The 25,035-nt window shown below is 30.5% G+C and overlaps 1 protein-coding gene across 3 annotated transcripts in view; it reads left to right on the top strand.

Annotated features, from left to right (window-relative positions):
- Positions 1-1,673: 1,673 nt before the first annotated feature.
- LOC139486506 (synaptophysin-like) overlaps positions 1,674-25,035 on the top strand; it is a 29,280-nt gene continuing 5,918 nt past the window's right edge. Inside the window, exons 1-5 of one of the 3 annotated variants that reach the window (XM_071271413.1) lie at positions 1,674-1,889; positions 3,848-3,925; positions 20,059-20,195; positions 21,857-22,061; positions 24,263-24,460. In XM_071271413.1, the coding sequence (XP_071127514.1) occupies positions 1,875-1,889; positions 3,848-3,925; positions 20,059-20,195; positions 21,857-22,061; positions 24,263-24,460 (633 nt within the window). In that variant the 5' untranslated portion in view covers positions 1,674-1,874. Of the gene's footprint in view, positions 1,890-3,847; positions 4,045-20,058; positions 20,196-21,856; positions 22,062-24,262; positions 24,461-25,035 lie in introns of all 3 variants that reach the window. The other 2 variants (XM_071271421.1, XM_071271428.1) reach the window with 2 other exon arrangements.

Below are 25,035 nucleotides of genomic sequence, written 5' to 3'. Positions count from 1 at the left end.
CGACATATATCATGTCCACCATTGTTTTATATGTTGTGTGAATTTTTACAAAATGCAATATGTACGCAATATTTAGGGGACGACCATTTGATATTCTGGGGGGAGGGGGCAGGAGGATTTGTTTTTGATTGGTTATTTATTTTCGTAAACTAAAAGGACAGATTATTCATTTTCTGCACTATTGAAGCAAAATTTTTCATTGTCATTAAAGCAAGGGACTAATTATTCATTTTCACAACTATATTTATGATATTCGAAAACATACAATTTTTAAATGATTTGTTTATTATAAATAATACATGTATAGTAAAGTCATTAAGTACCATTTAATCAGAATTAATCATCATCCTCTCAGTGCAGAAAGGAATCTCTTTATGTTCCCAACTGCATATATACATGTATTGCATACAGACATATTATTAAAGTTTGGTTGTAACTAGCATGTTTTAAAAGTATGGGCAAACATATTTTGTCGAGCGGAGCGAGGCAAAAAAAAATTTTGAAGGGTTTTGGAGCCACTGCAGGCCCAAGAAGCTATAGAACAAATGATACAAAATCATGCTTTCTGGGTGTTCCGAAGACCCTTTTATAATCTAAAAATGCAAGTTTTGTTTTGATAATTTTTTGACAATATTTTGGTCTCAAAGCAAAATGTATAAATTCAGTGTAAGACTTAAGTTTCTAGGGACAACATCAAAAGACCAATGTGCATCATGATAAAGCAAAAATGTAATTCATATAGTTAAGTCTGTGGCTGCTGTTTTTTGTTTAAACATATGATCAAGTTCATAACAAAATTACTAGATTACAAAAGGAATGCAACACTAACAGAATACAGAAGGGCAATTAATGAACAAAAGACAAATAAATAAGAAACATTGATCCCGAAAAATCAGGGCTACGTCTGAGGGAAAACAGAACTTGCTTCTTGCAAGGCACTCGCCGTGAACACAATTTGATATGGAGACAAGCGTTTGGTTTTGAAATTTCCTACATGAGGCATTTGCCTCTTTGTAGTTACGGCCCTGCAATAAAATAAAAGTGAGGTAAGGTTTCCTGAGACAATATACCTAAAGATAAATGAAACCAATTTTCAGACATTTCAAGTATATTTAAATAATATTTATACTTTTATTATTAAAAAGATTGGGAAGAGTTTCCCGATTTTTTTGGGAAAAAAGATGAATTTATGAAGCCTATGAAGAATCTAGTGCCATCTCATACTTTCGATTATACCTGCTGAGTTATTTATTTTCAAGACATTGCAAGTCAGGTAATTTATTTTCAAACTACCACAGAACAAATCATTTATTTTTGTGATTATCAAGGCCAAGTTATTTATTTTCAACCCCCCCCCCCCCGCCACACAGAATATCAAATGGTCGTCCCCTTACTATATATATAGAAGAACAATAGCAAAAAACTAAAAATGTCAAGCCATAAGTTATTTATAACCTTGAGATGGGTTTGCCAATGAAATTGTTATGAAATGAAAATATGAAAATGTCCTACATTTTATTGTTTTTAATTTGATTTTTTGCTTGAAAAGGCACTTTTAAACTTTGAAAAGGATTTTAACAAATAGCCGTGGTTTTATAAAATAAAGAAAAAAAAACACGGAATTAGTAACGTTCTTGTTACCATAAATTGTTTTACATATTAGTTTTAACAAAGGCTCGCACCGAATCTCTTAATTTTAAACAGTTAAAGTTAATCAATTACAAATAACTGACTAGTGGTTAACATTGAAAATAAAATATCAATAATGTAGGCGACTGACTACATATATTATTTTGATATTATATATTTGGTACAAGTTATGACCAATGACAATAGCGGAAAATCTTGTGTGCGATACCAGTTGAAAAGCGAAAATGGAATCTGCAAAGGTAACGTCAAAATTTGGTATTTGTCATTTGGCAAGTCCTTTGGTGCCACTAATTTGTCTAGAATTACAGACAGTCGCTTCAATTTTCTTTTTTTCTATACGTAATCCATACTTCGTCTGATATTGAGTCTAATTATATGACAGACCGGCTTAATGAGTAGCATGACCTGTCTGCTAATTTAGAAGTTATCCTGTTATATTCTTATGCAGTTTTGTGTTTTCTTAGTGCAAGGTCTTGACTTGTTCTTAGAAAATCATGAAGTTCTCAACATAAGTTTTAAAATAAAGATGTTATGAGTCGAACTTTAACTGACATTATATTTGTATACTTTTAAATTAAAATGTATATTGAACATCAACATGATAATGAGTCATTGATATTTTTAAATCAATGATCAGTTATCCCGCTTTATTTATTGCCATATATTACTGTCTCAAACACAAATCAGCCAAATTTACCTTCCAATTTTGAAAGGAAGTACACCCTTGAGCTGTTGAGAGGTGCTGACATTAATACATCCTTATGGGATTGTGAGCATGATATATTGAATGCAAACAGGTCCCCCTCAAATGGGGAACTATTCCCTAAATGAATAACAACCCCTCATTTGGGTAATCATATGAAAGAGCTATAAAACAAAATATTATTTTTTTTTAAACCAATTTTAACAGCTAAATCAACAGCTTCAGCAATGATCATACATTGTAGTGTATATGTTTCCTGTAAGTTTCAGTAGAAACAAGCTATTTTTACATCCCTTCCAAGTAAAGTATTGCTCAATTTTCCTTAAGCTTCTGAAACAATTGTTTTTTCATCCCTTCTTAATCCAATAAAACTTTTTTCTTTCCTTTTAAATGTTTAAAATTTTTTTTGTTTTTTCTCTCAACATCGATATCATTGAACATGCTCAACAAAATAAAAATGAAATTGTACAAATGTGCATGTATGTCATTTATCATGTTTACATGGTTTATGTACATGTACATATTTAATTTAAAAATTGTTTCATAATCTTTCAAAAATTCAAAATCCTTTTTCATATAACATGTTAACCAAACTTATTAGACACTGATAAACATTTTCAATTTCTAGTTCTATGTTTAATGCACTTGGACTTTTTCATGAAACTGGCTCTCTAGTAATACATTTGTAGATGAAAAGAAAAACAAAATGTAGAATCATAGCCTTCCAGACAATACCAGAAGGAACCTAAAAACCCTGATACTTTTGATTATAAACTATCAGACATGTCAGACAGTAGCAGAAAAAAAACTTAGACATCTTAGACTTAATCAACTAAAATTCAGCCTATTCAGTCATATCAGTACTAAACATGCTAAAACTCAAACTCAAAGTCGATTTTTAATATATTATTTACTTCACATTTGATTTTAATCAACTTCAAAAATGAACTTATATAATTAGGTTATAGAAAGGAAGGCCATGGAAAAATGAATGTTGGTTTCCCCATACATGTCATTGTAAAAGTTATTCTAGGGTCCAGCAGCCTAGCAGACAGGAAAAATCTTTCATTTTATTTTTATTTTTTCGTGAAAAAAAGTCGACAGACATGACAGAGAAATTCCTGTTTAACATTCAATATTGTGGTAGAAGGTATGTGAAACTAAAGGATTAATAATTGAGCAATGTTGAAACTCTTTTAAGAGACCATCAGACAATTCTAGAAAGCATGATCATGATGATTCAAAATTGTCAATAGAGACAAAAGCAACATTTTTTTTATCATTTTGCAAATAAAGGAAAATTTTTAAGAATTGAACCATAGGGTAAAAACAGACCAAACCTGTAGGGTAAGCATGGTAAGGGGAAACACACAATCATTTTTGCATGGCCATATTACTAACTGAATTCTTTGTCAAGTAAATGTCATGAATGCATGGAATGTCTACAAGTATAATTTTTTTAAATGAATTTAAATGCCTTTTTTTAAATTACAGAATGCCATGATGACTGGCATGAAATTCAGTATTGAGCCACTAAAAGAACCTCTTGGTTTCATTAAACTTTTACAGTTTGTAAGTATAAAATTAAAGTTTTTGTGCATTGAAAGGTCTTTTTTGATTTACAGAATGCTATGAGCTTCAGTATTGAGCCACTAAAAGAACCGAGAGGTTTCATTAAGGTTATTCAGTGGGTGAGTAACATAGATGTTGTTATATGCTGTATATTGCTGTGTGTTTATTCTAGTTTTCTACATTAGCTAGATGTTATTAGTTGGGATGGGATGGGGGTGGTTTATTTCACATTTTTGTATCACACAAAAGATGTTTTAACCCCTTTTGGTCTCTGCATCTTTGTGTTTGTTCCAAGTCAAGAGCCTCTGGCATGGTTAGTCTTGTATGTTCTTTTAATTTTAGATCAATTTTATATGTACATGTTTCCAATTTTGTTTTGATGTTAATTTTCACTGAACTACATTTAGTACACAATTTTGTTAAGGGGCCAGCTGAAGCACACCAATGGTGCAGGATTTACTCGTTGTGTCGATGATCCATTGGTGGCCTTAGGCTACCCTTTAGTCAGGTTGTTGTCTCTATGACATGCTTCCCATTCAATTCTCAAATTCATGTATCAAATTATTAATTGATGATGGTTTACATACATGTGTAGCACAAGCCATTTAGCTATGTCTAATAGTGTGTTGTTACATATTTATTTTCACTTTATAGTCCCCATATAAATCTTAGTCTTAAGATTAGTTAGATTACAATGACAAATATGTACTTGATGTAGAATGGAATGCAATAAATTTTTCTGCTTGGTTGACCTTTTTTTTTCAATGTACTACAAATGTAAATGTACATTATTTTTTACAAAAGTTGGCTAAATCTGTCATGGTTGAAAGCAGTGTCTGCTTATGTTAAAGCTGGTGAAGACATGGTAAATGAATGCTTCACCTGTTTGATATGTCATAATCTTGGCTAAAGTGATTCCAAAGGATACCATATCCATCAAGGTCAAGGTTTAATTACAAAATAGATACAGAAGTCTGCATGTTTTAAATCAAAGAAAGACAACTCTTGATTATCAGATGTCATATAACTATTGATCATCAATTGGATATATATGCAGTGAAAACAAAAAAGAAACATTTTTGAGGTTTACTATTTGTGATGTTAAAATGTTTTAGAAAAGAAGAAAAAAAATTATTCATGTACTCAATGAATCAACATTGTCACTTAATTCCTAATCAAACCTAATCACAATTTAGCTGGCTGTCTCATTGATGTCATTGATCATGTTTTGATTGGGAAAAAAAGATTTTTTTTTTGTGGATGATCAGTCCCTGAAGAGTACACTTTTTTTTAGTATTTCTTTAGAATTTAACATGCATATAATGCATGTAGTAGCATACATGTATGTAATAAAACAACTATTTTGATCTTCTATTAAAATTCTTCTGAGTTGGAAGATGAACTTAAGTGTTTTTGAAAATTAATTTAAAAAAAAATAAAAAATCAGATTTTGTCATAAAGAATTACATGAAATTAAACTTTACTTTTTGTTGACAATGTTTTATATTTCTTTTCTGTTTCTTTTCAATATTTTTTTAAAGCTCATTGAGAGACTTTTTTTTAGCTTTTTGCATCAATGTGTTTATTCACTTCGAAATAGCCATGATAACCTATAAATAAACTTACATACATGTACCTGTACAAAATGTCAGATGTACATGTTGTTAATTAAATAAATAGAATAGATCTCTGTGACTGACTTTACCTATACTTGTCACTGGCAAATATGAAATTTATATTACAATGTACATGAAGATTCATATCCAAATCATCATTATCATTTGCCCATGTAGTGACTTTTGGAGGCCAAATAAAAAAAGTATGTGTGGTTCCAGTTACATCTGAAAAAAAGTAAGGGTAGGTAGGTAGGGATTTTTTTTTATTTTACGTTTTTTTTTTACATTGAGTCTATGGGAGCAACATTCTCACTTTAACAGTGCTTAATGAAAAAAGACAATAAAATCTTTAGGGTAGGCTATTTTTAAGGTGAAAAAGTAGGGAAGGTAGGGTTACTGGAACCACACATATATTTTTATTTGGCCTTAAATATTTCATACAGCTATTTATGTTAAAACATACATGAAGATTTTCTGGAATGACAAAATTTCATGAAATTCTGCTACTTTAAAATATAATTAGTAGTACTGTAGCTAGTTTACTGTTTTCCAAGTTTTATTTGGATCTTAGTTTAATTTCAATCTGTGGTCTTTTTTTTGGTTATATAAACATGATAAAGAGATTTATATATCAGCATGATCACCAGATTGGATACTAATTTACAAATGACCTGAAGTTCAACCTTATTTGGGATCTTATGGATATAGTTGTGTCATTGGTTATCGTACCACATCTCTTTATTTTGATATGCAGAATGCAGTGTTCTAGGATTCCCATTACCCGTTACCCGGGGTAAGTGGATTAGGACAACGGGTAAGTCATTTTTTAGCCTTTGTCACCCGGTGGTAAGTCAATTGTCAAGTTCGGGGAAGCCGAAAAACTCTTGAAATTTCCCGGTCCTCTTCAATTTTCCCATATCTGCTTTTTATTTTTATTAAATCACGAGAAAAAACTTTGATAAAAGATCGAAGATGTTGTCGATGTCTATCGGCGCTTTTATTCAAGCACTCGTTTACTAGGTGTAATCAAGCGCAAAAGAGACCACATTCTTCTCCTATCATTCTAAAAGTCGGTCACGGTGTCGGTAAAATCGGAAAATCCGGATTGATAACTGGTGCTTAAATCGGGACATAAACGATTTTTTTTCTTGTCATCGGAGGAAAATAAACTTACAGTTGCATTTATTATAGCTCTTAATAAATGACATAGTAATAACTATAACATATTTGTCAAATTTAGTAAGAAATCGTTTTTTTTGCGCCGTCCGCATTGGTTGGCGGATTTAACTTTTAGATGTGGGTAAGTAATTTTTTTATTGATCTAACATCTTACCCGTGGTAAGTCAAGGTGCCAAAAAAATCCTAGAACACTGAGAATGCTTTAGGAATTAAAAGCTAAGAGGAAGTTCATGACTAACAACTCATTTAAATGATAAGTTGCAGTAGATTGACTATAGTGGTTGACATTAGAATTTTTAATGGCCAGCTACATGTATATATTCGTCTTATATTTATTCAATACTGGTCAACTAGGCAGAAGGCTGATTTCTACCAGCACCACTTTGTATAAGTTGTAAAGGACCTTTTTGATTAGAGTAAACAACATGTAATCTACAAAGACATTGAAATTAAAAAATGAAATTATCAATAAGAAATGATGAACGTAAAAGAGGTTATTTGTGAAAACTGACATTTAAAAAATATTTTTGCAGTGGATGAAACTTTTCGGTTGTTCTGCATCACTCAAATATTTTCTGCCAGGAAATTAAAATTATATAAGGGAATAGACATGAATTTAATAGCCATGTGACAGTAAAGAAAGATGTTCCTGTCTGGCTATTTATTCAAGCTGTACACTGAAATTGAATGTCACTAATTTTATTGTTTTACTCAAATATTTTCTGCCATGAAATTTAAATTATATAAGGGAATAGACAAGAGAATACAAAAATAGTCATGTGACAGTAAAGAAAGATGTTCCTGTCTGGCTATTTATTCAAGCTGTACACTGAAATTGAATGTCACTAATTTTATTGTTTTACTCAAATATTTTCTACCAGGAAATTTAAATTATATAAGAGAATAGTCATGAGAATACAAAAATAGTCATGTGACAGTAAAGAAAGATGTTCCTGTCTGGCTATTTATTCAAGCTGTACACTGAAATTGAATGTCACTAATTTTATTGTTTTACTCAAATATTTTCTGCCAGCTGGAAATTAAAATTATATAAGGGAATAGACATGAGAATACAAAAATAGTCATGTGACAGTAAAGAAAGATATTCCTGTCTGGCTATTTATTCAAGCTGTACACTGAAATTGAATGTTGCTATAATTTTATTGTTTTACAGAAGTCATCATTGATTATTTATTAAACAAATTATTCAGTTGACTGGAAAAACTCAGTAGTTGAAATAAGATCATTGAAATGGTTTGAATTATAAATGATTTTCCTCAATTGAGTCATGTAAGTCCAAGTTAAATTCTGTAATCATTGTAATAGAAAGATACTTAGATTTGTACAAAACCATTTTTTACTGTTAGTATGAAATGTTTCAGAATTTATTTTCAGTCATAATGTAGATATCATGACCACAGGGAAATTACGAAATTAACAGGAGTGCAGTCCTCATGATGAGAATTGGTTGACATTTCACATTCATTTTTAATGTCATTTGGACATTGGTTAGATATCATTATAGATCGGTAAAGTCCAGTAAAAATGTTACATTACATGTTTATTTGTGGCTGTCATATAAATCATGTACCATCAATAAGCCTTTAAAAAAATATAATAATAAACATTTATAACTTATCATATTTTTCTTCCTAAGATAAAAGTTATATGGGAATAATTACATCAGATGTATGTTTCATTATAATATTTTATTCTGATTGGCTAACTGCACATCTCGTGTTATTCCGTAAGCAGTTGCATTGCTCAATACAACTTTTCATTCATGATAACATGTGCTCCAACAATAAAGTGCACAGGTGAATTAAATAATAAAATATATAAAATTCGTGTTTTCATAATCATAGCTAAAAAATGTAATTATAAGTATTGAATGCTTCTTTTTGTAACTTTATAGGGTTGTAAAAGCGTTGACCGTGCGTACATTTTTAGAATGAAGCGCTTCCGCGCTTCATACAAAATGTACTTCGGTCAACGCTTTTACAACCCAATAAATTTACAAAAAGAAGCATTCAATTCTTAAATAAACTTCTATATCACAGAGTTAACTTGAGGCACATTTATCTTTTAAACGTCTATGCCGTTTTTCAATCGGAGTGACAGGAAAGATGAATATTTATAGTAGAATGCCATCTCCATCACTACAAAGTTTTATTTTCCCTTATTTTATGTCTTTAATCATCCTATATTTAGCTGCTGTCAAGCTTGGTTAACTTTTTAACAAATAAGGATCGTAATAAATATTACCCATTTATTTATTTGTACCAGCGTAACTTTATCATTAGATGAATAATTGGTATTTCATAAATGGACACAATCGTAAAGGGAAAAATTAATCAAGGCGTTTTTCCTGGGAAATCAGTATTCTGTAGATCATAACGGAATTAGAGGACAGGATTTCATTTCACGTTTCTACAGAATTACAGGACGACCTTTTCAATTAGAATTTTCTCTGTTTTCATTAACGCGTTGTTGTCAGATTTACGGACAAATCTATTAAGGGGTTCAATCAGAACAGTTTTTTATGGATTGCAAATGTTTTGTTCAATTTTGAATAAAAAAAGTTAATACTATTGGATTGATATAACAGAATTGTTCGATTAGATTAAGAAAGTTGATGTAATTTTCGATTCATAAGAAAAGAATAATGAAAACAATTTTACCTTAATTACAGAAATGTTTTACCCTTATTCAGGCCTCTAGACTGATTGAAATCCTGGAAATAAGCGTGACATAAATCATAAAATGGGACATCGTTAATATAAAAATAAGAAGGTATAGTATGATTGCCAATGAGACAACTCTCCGCCATAGACCAAATGACAAAGAAGTTAGTAATATAATAGGACATCATTCAGTTAATTAAAGTACTGAGTTTTCAGATGGAAAGTAAAATCTTACTTAAGCTTGGTGGTACATAACACTACAGGGAGATAACTCTGTAAAATCAGCTGAACGTTTTAATTATGTTATATATAGATCAGAAAATATTAAGCTTCTCAATGATCAAAAGGAGTGTTTGCCAAACTGCTATATATCTTTCTGATAATGTGTCTGGTTCAAATTTTTGGAAATTTAGTATTTTTTGTCAAATGGTCAAAATACAAATGTTGTCAAAATTTTATGGAAATTAAACGAGTCAAATAAATTTTAAGTCAAGGTGTTAGGTACCACCTTAATTTTCAATATTGACACAGAACAAGATAAACATTATTAGGTTATTCTTCTGTTGTCACCTTTAGTGAAAGGTTTGAAAATTATTTAATGATTGATAGGTGAAATTAAAAATTATATCACACACATAGTCAGAAGAGATTTTGAGGTCAACATATATAGTCTTTTATCAAAGTCAACAGAAAACAATAGTACTGGTACACATGTAGTAAGTGTGTATACATACAAAATGTCAAGCTGGTTTCCTGCCGAAAGTCATTCACTCACTCAGGTTCTCTATCAATCTATACATGCTTTACGCAAAACACTAAATTGCTCATAGTCGTAAAGATATCGAATGAATTGAACTACATGTAAGACAGTATCAAAGATCTACTAAAAACCTATAAATTCACAAAGAATAAACAAAAAAACATTATGATATGACATGATGTAACTTTTCTTTTGTGTTGGATGGGCTCATAGGTATATGTTACTGTGATAAAATAGTAATCTTTTTTCAGATCTTGTCCCCCGATTCTATTAATCTCAATCAGTTGACTTAAATATATAAGCTGACATTAACTTCTAAATAATTTGGTCTCTGATGGAAAGTTGTCTCATTGGTAATCATACCTCATTTCTCATCTTCTTTTTATATCAATGTATTTTGTATGCTCCTCATACCATTAAAATGGTTAAAGACCCTTGAAGATTTATTTTTCAACCCCAGGGTATTTCTAAATACCTGCACTTAAATATCTTCATATTTTTTAGTACAGTGTAACCTTTTTACGTCACTGCCAATCTAGAAATAGTTTTATATAATACAATTAGACATCATGTTTTCCTGTGATAATTTTAGAATTCGAAAAGCTTGGAGGATTCTTTTATTCAAATTTGTCTTCCAAGATTGTCACTCATGATTGTTTTGATCGGTTTCCTGAAAAAATGTCATTTAAACTAATTACTTTGAAGCATTGAAAATGTAATTTTGTAACTTGAAAGATTTCCGTCACCAATTAGGATGATATTGCCTACCATAGAAATATTGATTGGAATATAACACTTATTATATGAAATGTACAAGAGTAAAAACAACTAAGTTGGGAGCATTTAGTCTGAGGATGCAATGTAAAAAGAAAAGAAAGTTTGAATATCAGCTTAATTAAGCAGTTTTCATACAGCAGTTAGATTTTCCCTCTAAAAAAATCGAGGTTAATGGTGTTTTGGCATGTACAATTTTTTGTGAAGACTTCTGTTAAACTGTTTACAGACAGTTTTTATCAAACGATACTTTGATACGTAACAATTATAAATAAATGATGCATATTGCATATATTAATTTTATTTTATTTTAATAGTAATAAAACGTAAGGGTGGTTATGTATAATAGCAATGCATTCAATATTTCCGTAGTACAATCTAGTAACCTGCTAAAAAACAATTCATTATTACAGTAGAATAAACTCATATGAAACTGTTGATATTGAATGAATCCTACATCACATGCAGTGTCAGTGTGTTATATACATGATCTAGTTCAGTATTGGTACATGTATTTTCATTTCTAGGAGTTTATTTTTTTGTGTACAGCCGATTAAATCCATTAATGATAGTATCAAGGAAAAAAAATTTGTTTCCATTCTATGAACTGAAGTATCACGTTATGATAGATCAATAGCTGTTGTCGGACACTTCAAATTGCTTAATTTTATTTTATAAATGGCCAGGTAGACCACAACTTATTCTTGGGAAAGATTTATTTCCTTAATAATAAAAGTATTAAACTATTTCTTGAAAAACCTTTGGAAAAGGAAATTTATAAATAATTGAATCTTGCATCACTGAAATAAAGGCAAAATGAAATTTACAAATTTTTAATGAAATTCAAAATTGATTTACAGAGAATTTCAACACAGATGGGTAATTTAAATACAAAATGGTTTCCTTCTATTAGGAGTTAATGCTGAATAATGTTATTGGTTTATCAAAATATTCCCTGAAGACTGCAGAAAATACATTTTTGTTCTATTTCATTACTGGAGGAATAAGGTGCCATTTCTTTAAATTTAAGGAAAATTGCTAGACTTTTACAGTTTTATTATTCAAATTCATGATATGAAATAATTCCTTTATGGATATCGATTGGGATTTTGGAGCATTCTTTGTAAAAGCATGTAATCATGTTAATATAATGATGGTGAAATATTACTTGCAGAGACAAACCCAAAACTATACCTGTGTTTAACTAAATCAATTAAATTGAATTCTATTAAAAGAACTGTTAAAAAAATGTGTTATCTGAAATATCAATGAATATAGCTTAATTGATGCACTTTGGTTCAGGTGACTTTGCTGTAGATTTCATCTAAGCAATTCGTATTTTATCTGAAAAGATTTAAATAGCTCTTGATAACATTGAATTTGATCATTTATATAATAAGAGAGTTTTTGTTATGGTGTATTGTATATTAAAGTCATATGAAACCTCAAATTAAAAAAAATGATACACTTTGCATTGCAATTTGCAGTACAGTGAAACCTGTCTCAACTGAATCTTAGTAAGCCAGAAACCTGTCTGCAATGCAATCTATGAGAACACTGAAAGTAAAATTCTAGAGAAATATAAACTAGACCCATGTCTATAGTGTGAACAAAATCCAACGTCTCTCAGGGGGTTTTGTGAATACAGTTTTCACTGTATTTGTCTATTTTGCCTCCAATCAGACAGTAACAAGCTTGGATTACTGTCATCATTATAAAATGTCTCATTTTGATTAGTGTATTTATCAGACAAATTTAATTTCCTCCCAATTTTTCTGATTCGATTGCTAACCAGGAACTAATTTCCTTGTTTTAAGTACGCTTTCTTAGAATTCTGATAAACAGACAAAATTATTGTTATATAGTACTTGAAGGAAACATTTTATCAAGTTTCTGTTCAACACATTTATTACAAGTTTTACATTTTATATCAAATTTATTATTGATGTTATGCATAGATTGCTACATGAAATTATTAATCTGATATAATTTTTTTTTATATGGAACAGAAAGAAAATAAAACTTAGTTAATACAATTTTTTTTTTATATATTTGTCCCTTTTATGATAGGAGGTAGTATTTTGTTTAACAGTCTGTGTGTCGAACCATTATGAGGAAAAAGTTGCTTTTATTGTTAATTGTCATCAGTTTGCATAAACATAAACATTGCAATTCTTTAAAAACCTTCTCTTCTGAAACTCCTAAATAGCTGCAAACCAAAGCTTAATGTCTATAGATAAAAATTATTGAGTTTGATTGTTGTTCAACATACATACATATATATGAAGCTGCCTATCTCAAAATAGAACATAGGGTCAAACTACAAAAGCTTTGTCCTAAAACTGTAGCAATTAGAGAAAAATGATTAGGGTAGAAATGGTCATTACAACAAATTCTATATACCCTATACATTTTGGAATATCTGTTCATCTGTTTTGGATTTATTGCCCCTGAAATAATGATTTTCAACTTTTTTAGCATTTTCTTTCCATTTATTTATAAAGGTAGAGGAGCTTAGGTTAAAAGTGTAAATTGCAAAAAAATATCCTGTATAACCTGAAAACTGAAAAAGATTTACCAATCTTCTTTGGAGTCATCGCCCCTGTTATTGCTCTGTTTAAATTTTACATGGCGAGCATTCACCCCTTAAAAAATATATTCCTTACTTTAAAATTCTCCTATAGTACATTGTCAACTTGGCAAAAAAACCTATCTCAGTAGATTATACGTATGATTAGCCTGAAGACTTCATTGATGATTTAATGCACATTACTGAAGAGAAATTTTGTCAAAAGGATGGTAAATTTATGAATTTGGGGACAGAAATTAATGACATTCATCAAAGCACATATAATGGTGCATTTACTGTGACAACATCAATATTGTCGAAGCGATAATAATTTTCCGAAAATAAGTACTGTTTGACAGGTCTCCCTGACTGGATACCATTAGTAAAACCTTTCTGATTATACTGGTGTGTCTAATTTGATAATTCATTATTATTAACTCAATAAATCTTTCTGGCCTTCATTGTTTAATTGCACTGTTGTCTTATTGACTATTGATGGTAACTTCTTTTTCAGAATGGTCACAATCAGTATCTGTATGGTCATAATTGTATTGTTGTGGTTTTTTTTTAGAAAAGTTGTCCTAGAAAAAAGATCTGGCATTATTATTCCAATTATAAATTTAATTGGCAATTTTCTTTTCACTGTTTTTTTTTTTTTTTGTAGAATACAATTTTTCGCTTAAGCTTGCTATCATCCGTTTCTAAGTTAAAGATCTGTTCTTTCCTCACCACCCTTAATGATTGATCATAGAGTGATGAAATCTTTTTACAAGATGTATTTATAAATACTGAGTGAAATAGTTCAGCAACATATATTAAATGAATTGAAAAACTTTGAAATGAAAATACCCAAAATTTCAAATTTTAAAATACAAAGTTTTTGACTAGTAAAGTTAGTATGACATCCATTTTAAATGAACTGGTACACATTTTTGTTAAGGTGCCAGCTGAAATATGCCTCCCATGGTGCAAGTTTTTCTGGCTGTGTTGAAGACCCATTGGTGGCTTTCGGTTGTTTTCTTGTCTTTGGTCAAGGTGTTGTTTCTTTGACATAGTTTTCTGTAGTGTGCCCTATGTCTGTTGATGCTAACTAGCCACTGCCTCTACAGTTCTCCTCTGTGTCATTTTAAGTCTTCCTCTTTCTTTTACCTTCTTGGGTCCAGTAGAGAGTGTGCATGTAGTCTATGTGATATCCTTCTGGTCTTTCCATAGGACATGTCAAATCTGCCTCCAGTGTCTTCTCATTATCGAAATTATTTTTTTTGTTGCTAAACTTTTTTACTCAGTATATTTGTACTGAATTAAAAATCTATTACTTAATGGTATTGCCATTACTGGGGACAGTAATGATGATTAAATTGTCACCCTGATAACAAATTAATAGGATGTGTGTGTAAATGTAATGTATAGAAAATTAATGGACAGATTTAAAATTATTAGAGAAGATAAATAAGGTCATAAAATCAAGGTCCAATTATGGGTTGTTTTTACAGAATCGATATGTTCTGTTCAAGTCACCAGACCAAGAGGTGTCATGCAGACTATGTCACCAGAATTCTGTTAAAAACAAACCAAATGGTTTTATCGGGAAATTAATCTCCTTAATAGATAATGTACTACGAAAATAACTTTGAACAGCTATTTAGAAATATTAATGTCATATGGTAATACTGGTCAAAATGATGATCTTCTTTAACAATTTATTTCTTATGGACAGGACTCTTTTGATAACCTTTAGATTTCTTTTGCAATTCCAGAGGCGGATTTAGGGGGGGGGAGCCTCTGAGGCCCCCCCCCCCCCTTTTGAGAAAAAAAATTGGTTGCTTATATAGGGAATCACTGAAGCGTGATGAGATCGGGCCCCCTTTTAGGCAGCCAGTGGGCCCCCACAATTATTTTGTTGTTTCTTGCCTGTGCACAATATTTCCATAACAGAAGTAAAGATGGAAAAATGCATAAAATCTGTATTTTTCATCGTTTTTTTGAAAATAATACATTTTATGATGTAATAGTGACGTCATCAGGAAAAAATCTTCATGTTTTCTTTTATATTTCTTGAACCTATGCATTTCTAAACATTATGTGCCAATTTGAAATAGATATCAAACATTTAATTTTTTTGGGCCAAATCCAGGCCTTAATCATGTTAATGCCCCTGAGTACTCCTTTGAAAATAGAAAAAAAACGGCCTTAAAAAGGTTATGTAGGCTCACCTCAGCTGCAAAGAGATACTTTATAGGAATTGCTGAATTTTTATATGCCTGGATACCAATTGTTGTGGAATGGGGAAAAGTCCTTTTATCGTTGAAATTTGATTTTATGGTTTTCCTAAAGTTTGTATTTGACAAGGCCTAAAGAAAATAAATACTTTGTTTAACGTTTAAATTTTGTGATTCTGTATTCTAATGAAACCAATGAAAATTGGTACCGTACCCTACGAATAATAATGAACACACATAAAGTATTATGAAAACAGGGTAACAGTCTTAATTATCTAAATACCTTCACAGTTCTGTTGTCGTCGTTGGATAATTCCAATACAGTCATTGTTTAATGGAAGTATTGAGAATCAGATATGCGAGTTATTAGTCGAGCTTTGTCTATTTGTGAAGGAGGATAATAAATTGTTCACATTATCAGTTGACGATGGATGTAAAATGATTGTTACTATTATTTTTCTAAAAGTTGTAAATCTGGTAAGACACAGTTTGAATATTGATTGTGTTTAAATTAAAATACTAATTATGCATTCATTTTGAGAATGTGTCAACAGTCATGCTTAAGTTTTGTAATTTTTTCTGTTTTTTTTTTCAATTTTGAAAATAAGATTATATATCTGAGCCCGTTATATTGAAACATATTTTTACATAGTTGTATTTTTAGTGGTTTTAGTGCTATACTTTTATCTTTAAAAAAAGCCCAGAAAATTATCCTGTTGGGTAAACTGGAAAAAATAGATTTTAAAGTTGATCTCTTTATCTTGTATTTATTTTTGAACCTGCACTTGACATGCTTGAAACATGAAAATAAAAAAATAAACTTTTCATATTTGATGTATCAAAATTATGGAAAAAGGGAGGTGTATACTTCCATTGTAAGGTGCATGCAGCCATTAGCATTTAAAAAAATATTTTTGCAGTAAAAGAAATGTGGATTCATTTTATACGAGATGAGGAAAAATCATGTTTGTAGAGAAAATCACCAATTGAAATTATTTTATGTAAATTTAAAATTAGTTAAGTTTAATAACATGAAAAACAATAAAACATCAAGGAATTAAGGATTTATACTTTCCTAAATTATTAAATGCATTATCCTTTGTTAAAATTATTTTACAGAAAAACAAAACACTGAACTTCTGAAAAAACATCCTCAACATTCATTGAAACTGAATATTTGATAACAAATATAAACTACCAATTACCTGACTTGATACAGGACATTTTAAGAGAAAAAAATGGGTTGCACTTAGTTTTTATTTTATGGCTAGCAAAACCTCCCACTTATATAGCAATGCTAAAAATACAGCTAAAATAACAACATTATGTGACAGGAATTCAGTAAATATATAAACATACAGAAAATCAGATTAGTTAAAAAGTATTCGTAAATAAAATTTATAAAAAAATTTTATCATAAATTGATAATTCATATAGGAGATTCCTTTCATTAAACATTGTCTCTTGCATTTGTAGTTTTCCAGATTTGACAAATTGTTAATTTGTAGTTTTCCAGATTTGTGTTTGAATGCTAAAACATTTACAATTTGTAACAATATTGACCTTTTCTGTTTTTTATTCTTGACAACAGGATGAATTGCTTCGGCCACTTTTGATTTAGTCTTAACACCCTATTATAAATGACTTAAATCTAGCCAATGGTGAGTCTCTAGTGCTTTATTCATAAATTCCCTGCATGATTCTATGCAGATACTTCTGATACATGTACAAAATTTATAAAACTTATTTTTGAAAATACAATATTGTAAAAGAAAGGCATTAGATACTTAAGGAATATTCAAACTTATACTTAGTTGAAAACAAATTGACAATGCCATGGCAGAAAATGAAATACGATCAACAACAAACAGCAGTTCACAAAACAAAACATAAAACACTTAAGTCTTAGCAACACAAACTCCACAAACAAACAGGGTTATGAATAGTAGTACTTTAATTTGAAGAATTTCAGCATTTGTATTTTTTTTTATATAAAAGCAAAATGCATGCACATTTATTTACTTGGTATAAGCCAAATCTTATACTTTGAATTAAAAAAAAAAAGATTATAACATTGTATTCTAAATTATATACCCTTCTATTATCTTTATTGACTCAGGTTTGAATTAAAACTATTGACCTAACAGCAAACATACATTGTAATTAATGATTTTATATTTGAATGGTATTTTATCATGCAAGCAGTGCATGCACTCGTTAGTACTTTGAATCTGTGGTGAACTGTAATTCAGCTTTAAGCAATTGACTAAAATTAAGGTCTAACACCCTGTTATGTGAAATAGTGGGTAAAACATACTTGGGAATCTCAAAAACTAAAAGTTGAAATGCAAATAGACATAACTGCAGACTGACTGCCATAAGAAAAAATAATGGACACAGAAATCTTAAGATAAGCAGCATTATCTGATGAACCTCAACAAATAATCATTGGTGAATTCGTCAGCAGTTCCTGTTTTACAAAGTAGCGCCTGTCATGAAACTTTTGTCAGAGGTTTAAAAATGTATGCTTTTTCATGGCCATTATACATCCCTAAAAAAATTTGAACAAAACTTTTGAAAAGTTCAATTGGTAAAAAACATAATATTTCTTCTATTGAAGCATGTCTTTTGCAGGCTTATTTTGGATTCTTTTTTACAATGGCCTAATAACTTTCAAATTGAGGTTTAATTTTAAATTAGAATAAGTGTCGTGAATATAAACTGAGAAATATTTTTAAAAGTACTTATAAATAGTGATTCTATGTTTTTTGTTCCGTTAACACATTTTCTCGAACCAGTTCCTATATCCACATTTTCACATACTCCTTAAAACAATTTTTAAGCATCCTTTTATTCTTTAATATAATGAATAAGTGAAAAGTTTATGCTTGTCATTCTCATAATCCCTTGATGGGAAAATTAAAGATTTTTCCTTTAAAAATAATTTTGATGGCCTGTGATCATATTGCTAAAGGTTTCTAATAATCCCTTGACAGTTCACATTTCTAACTAGTCAGCTAAGTATGACAGTGTGTTGTATTGGAATCAAGATCATGGATACTCTTTTGATTTGGAATCAAGATCACCAATACTCTTTGATTGTTCTCAACTTGAAGCATACGACAATTCTATAATCATTAAGCACTGATAGGGGGTTTAACCACTTGATTCAAACTCAGATGAGATACTTGTGTAAAAGTCATTTTTCTTTTGAAGCTTTACTACTATTAATGATTTTTTTGAGAGATGAAAATCACGTATAAGATCTTCTACTTGTTTAGATAATGAACGAAGAAAATCTATGGTTTCTATTGATGACAATTTTTAAAAGATTTTTAAAGTGTTTGAATTTCTTCTGTCAGTTGAAAATAGATGTAGGAAGGGTTTCTATTCATTAGAAATTGATTTATTGGAAAAATTCTATCTGTTTTCAACAAAGAAGGATTTGTTTTTTACCTTAAACTTATCAATGATTAACGAATAATGCATTTTAGCATGGAATCTACATTTTGAGAAGAAAAAAAATAAAAGAACCCTCTCAAAATAAAGGTTACACATGCAAGAAGTATATATTAATTAATTAAGAACACATGCTATACACAGGGGAAAAATGAAGTACAAAAAAATTGTATGTTTGAAGAAGGAAAAAATCAGACATGGAGAGAAAAATTAGGAAGGAAAAAAATTGCAACTATCTAAAACCATGTAGACATACAAATTACAAGGTCATTATATTATAATTAATTCATTATAAACTTGTCTCTAGCTGAAGAGTACTAGATGACCTTGCTATTATTTACTGATAGCTTCCTTTGGAGGCAATCAAGAAATTTATTAAAGGGGGATATCTAGGTATGTGTTCCTACTAGAAGTATGGAGGTGGGGTTAGTACGTGTATTTTGTTTTCAAATTAAACCTACACATCTGTCTGAAGGTATTGAAGTTAATTGAACATAATTGAATCTAGTGTGTAACATATTGGTTTTCAAGACAAATCTTTACCCTTTTGATACTAAAAAAATTATTATTGCAATTTTTAAAAAAATGGACCAAAATGGACCAAAATGCGAAATTTATTATTGTTATTTTAGGAAAATCTACATACATTCATATGGATCAGATATCAAAAACATTACCGTAGTTCTTTTCAAAAAGCCTTCCTAGGATTCTTATGGTGTCACCCATTAGTATTATTTAAGCATTGATAAAAATCTGAAATAATTTTTGAATTTATAGCATCAAAACAGATTTTTTGATTGTGCAAAGAAGCCATACTGACATGACAGATAGATGTTTAAGATGTAAAAAAAAAATTATATCTTTTCATTTCAGATTCTATCTATATTTGCTTTTGCAACAACTGTTAGTTTGGATGAGAGAATTTCTTTTCATGCTGTCTGTAGAAATGGAACACATAATACTAGTATAACCACCGCAACTGAAAGTATTCAGGTTGCCTATCCATATGAGTAAGTTTGGAAAAAAAAGATGTGGTTGTTTTAAAAGTATGAAGTGGATTTATAATGTGACTTATAGGTATAAGTTATGAATCCAGATAACTTTACGTAAGAAAAAAAATGCATGAAAAAAATAAATGTTTAGTACTTGTCAATGAGACATAGATATAAGAAGATGTGGTATGAGAGCCAATGAGACAACTCTTCATCCAAGTCACAATTTATAAAAGAGAAATCAATATAGGTCAATGTATGGAATTCAACACAGAGCCTTGGCTTGACAATATTGTTAAATTTATAATTATAATATATAGTATGATTGCCAATGAGACAACTCTCCACCAGAGACCAAATGATTGGTGTAGAAGTTAGCAACAATAGGTCCCCGTATCATCGCAAATGGCCTTCAACAACTTTTATGGTAAGCTATAAAAGAAACAGAAATAACAAATCTATAAAAGACACAGAAATAACAAATCGATAAAAGACACAGAAATAACAAATCTGTCAAAGACACAGAAATAACAAATCTATAAAAGATACAAAAATAACAAATCTATAAAAGACACAGAAATAACAAATCTGTCAAAGACACAGAACTAACAAATCTGTCAAAGACACAGAAATAATAAATCTATAAAAGACACAGAAATAACAAATCTGTCAAAGACACAGAAATAACAAATCTATAAAAGACACAGAAATAACAAATCTATAAAAGACACAGAAATAACAAAGCTGTCAAAGACACAAAAATAACAAATCTGTCAAAGACACAGAAATAACAAATCTATAAAAGACACAGAAATAACAAATCTGTCAAAGACACAGAAATAACAAATCTATAAAAGACACAGAAATAACAAATCTATAAAAGACACAGAAATAACAAATCTATAAAAGACACAGAAATAACAAATCTAAAATGTGGTGGGGTTAAACATGTGTAATGACACCAAACCCTACCCTCACCACACAGGCACTTGTCTCAGAATTAAGGTATATAGGGGGGAGGAATTCTGAGACAGGGCCAGTGGTGAAACAGTTCAACTTTAGAACAAACTTAAAATCAATTCAATGAAAAGGGCCAAACTCATATGACCAATACAAACATTTGACAAAGCAGATGAACATTCAACAAACACACAGACCGGACATACCAGGGAATTAATAAATGTAATACATTTTACATCCCTCTCACAACAACAAAAAAAAAAATACACCAAACACAAAACACAAAATACAGTTCCGAGGAAACTCACAGTTACTGAAACCTAGTTCAAAGCCAATAAAAAGTATTAAGAAAATCATGTATCTCAGACTAAAACAGGTTTAAGGCAAGTCATGAGTATAAATTTAAAAGAGAGTACCATATATATAGTATTGCTATTTTAATTTCAACATTTGCAATTTGCTTTCAAAATAACAAAGGTAAAACATATCTCTGTGTTTACAGTTAGATATAAATATATTAAGTGAATAATAATCACTGTGATATTGCACATGACAAAAAATTACAAACTAAACTGTGGTCATTCTTTATGTGTCATCAAGCATTTTTACTTCAGAAATGCTATCATGCAGGAAAAATTAGATAAACTAACTGAAACAACAATAAAACTGTGTGTACAAATTATTAGTCATTTAATAAAAAAAAAATCATCTAATTTCAGCTTGCACAATGAATATTTTATGTGGCCATTGTGCACTAAATCACCAACTGGTCCTGGCCAAATGCCATTGTTGGAAGGAGCAAAGTCATCAGCTGAATTCTATGTGTTTGTAGGAGTATTTGTGTTCCTATATTGTTTAGCAGCGTTAGCATTATATCTGCTATTTGATGAACTCTATCGGTCTAACTCCAATATAGTAACTGCGGTAAGTACTTTGGTCTAACACCAATGTAGTCACTGCAGTTAAAGTACAGTAATTGTTGACCATATATTGACCCCTAGGCACTGGCTTAAAAACTTGTATTTTCTGGACATGTCCTGTAAATTTATTCTTGTCTGCCGTATATTTCATCTGAAACAGACACCAAATGTATGTTTGCCAAATTGCTATACAAATGTATAATTGAGGAAAATATTCCATTTTTATGCTCCATTTATGGGCATTATGTTTTCTGGTCTGTGTGTCCGTCTGTCCGCTCGTTGTCCGTTTGTTCATCCGTCCGTCTTTCCAGCTTCAGGTTAAAGTTTTTGGTCGAGGTACTTTTTGATGAAGTTGAAGTCCAATCAACTTGAAACTAGTCCCGGGGGGTTACTTCCTATATTTTTAGTGGTATGAGTGTGCCGCAAAACAGGGTCCCTTTTTCATGCCCTGCTGGTTAGAACAGGTTCCCTTTCTCATATCCTGCTGGTTAGAACAGGGTCGCTTTTCCATGCCTTGCTGGTGAGAACAGGTTCTTTTTTAAAACAAAAGTATTTGTCTAGTACAGGATCGCTTATTTAACTGTTTAAGATACAGTCTACAACCCGGGCCGTCTAGAACAGCATCTATTTTATACGGTCTACAACAAGGTATACATTTTCTGAGCGTGTCTAGAACAGGGTATGTTTTTCCATATTTCTGTTTAGAACAGGGTATGTTTTTCATTGTTTTCTGGTCAGAACAGGGTATGTTTTTCATTGTTTTCTGGTTAGAACAGGGTACGATTTGGCAAGTGCTGTCGGCACAGGTATACCCAAAAGGATAGTCAGTAACACCCCCCCCCCCCGGAAACTAGTATACATATTCCCTATAACAGGATCATTCTAATTTTAATGCCAAATTAAAGATTTTCCCCCATTTTCACGGTCCACTGAACATAGAAAATGATAGTGCGGATGGGGCATCTGTGAACTGCCTGGAGACACATTCTTGTTTAGGTGATCTTTTTTACTAGATTTGTTTCCTTGCTAAGAATAGAATAATTTTCTGGTCATAATAGTGACATGAGGAATAATATCTCTAAAAACAAACCCTGATGTTAAAAGGCGATGTCATAACCAGTGATCCTAAATCACTCTGAAATAGCTCTATTAATACTATACCACCGTGTCATTAATCACAGTTAGATCTGATTCTGAATCGCTCTGAAATATCTCTTATTAATACTTTACCACCGTGTCATCAATCACAGTTAGAGCTGATTCTGAATCGCTCTGAAATATCTCTTATTAATACTTTACCACGGTGTCATCAATCACAGTTAGAGCTGATTCTGAATCGCTCTGAAATATCTCTTATTAATACTTTACCACCGTGTCATCAATCACAGTTAGAGCTGATTCTGAATCGCTCTGAAATATCTCTATTAATACTTTACCACCGTGTCATCAATCACAGTTAGAGCTGATTCTGAATCGCTCTGAAATATCTCTTATTAATACTATACCACTGTGTCATCTATCACAGTTAGAGCTGATTCTGAATCGCTCTGAAATATCTCTTATTAATACTATACCACTGTGTCATCTATCACAGTTAGAGCTGATTCTGAATTGCTCTGAAATATCTCTTATTAATACTATACCACCATGTCACCAATCACAGTTAGAGCTTCAATCAACAAAGACTGTCACAACAGCTTTTTAACTGAACCATTTTCATGTATTGTCTAGAATTAAACATGCAATAGTTGCCACTGAATGTAAAGCTAAATGCAATTAATCTATTAATCATTTTGTGTGTACTGTATATTTTTAATCTACTATAAAAGCAGAATTTTCATTGAGATTCGGAATTGTTGAAAAATGGTGGTCAGAAGGGTTTTAGCTACCAAAATTTTGTAAAGAATCAATTTTGGTATTTTGTAATAGAAATACTAGTGAGCATCAGGTGAGGACTAGCAGACTTTCTTCAAGGAAAAAAAAAGATTTCCTGTTATTTTTTGGATAGATTATATCCACTAAATTAAAACCCTAAACTATATTTAAACCAACATTATGTCATTGATTAACACTTTCACAAACAGGAAACCACAAAAATAAATCCAAAGTCAGAGACCAAACCATGAAAATTAAACCTGTAAAATTTAATGTTTCCTTAAACTTTTCTAAAAAGTATAACAATAATTTCTGTTTATTTTTTTATAGGACTTTATAATTTCTGTTGTCCTGACCCTGTTCTGGTTGATTGGATCTTCAGCCTGGGCACAAGGATTAGTAAATTTGAAGTACTATACTGACTTTAATAAATGTGGACAATTTGATCAGATGGGGACAGATTGTAAGGCTCCAAATCAGTGTGTGCAGACAAAGTTTCCCAATTTTGCTAGCCTGAATGTTTCAGTCGTAAGTATTTGTATATAACTATACACCTGATATAAATAGTAAAATCACAAAAATACTGAACTCAAAAAGGAAATTTCAAAACGTAGAGTCCCTTATCAAATGGCAAAATCAAAAGATCAAACAAAAGGATAACAACTGTCATATTCCTGACTTGGTACAGGCATTTTCTTATGTAGACCTGGTTTTATAGCTAGCTAAAGCTCTCACTTGTATGACAGTCACATCAAATTCCATTATATTGACAATGGTGTGAGATCAAAATTTTTAAACAAACAATCATAATAGGTAAAAAAGTCAAAAATAGGGGTACAGAGGTCAACATTGTGTTATAATCCTGATCACTATAAAAACAGAGAAATATGTGTTAAATGAAGAAGCACAAAAAAAGGCATATAGATAAAGCACATAAGCAAAAATAAAAGACAAGAAAACAAAAATTTACAACATCACAATAACATAGTCATGATAATTATATAATGATGGAATGTATAAATACAGAGCCACATCATTTGTATCAAAGAAACACAAAAGGGCATATAAACAAAGCACATTAGCAAAAATGAAAGACAAAAATA

This window comes from Mytilus edulis, chromosome 1, assembly GCF_963676685.1.
Source record: "Mytilus edulis chromosome 1, xbMytEdul2.2, whole genome shotgun sequence".
Lineage (NCBI taxonomy): Eukaryota > Metazoa > Mollusca > Bivalvia > Mytilida > Mytilidae > Mytilus > Mytilus edulis.
Note: the sequence above shows the minus strand (reverse complement) of the source record. Positions and strands in the feature narration are given on the sequence as shown.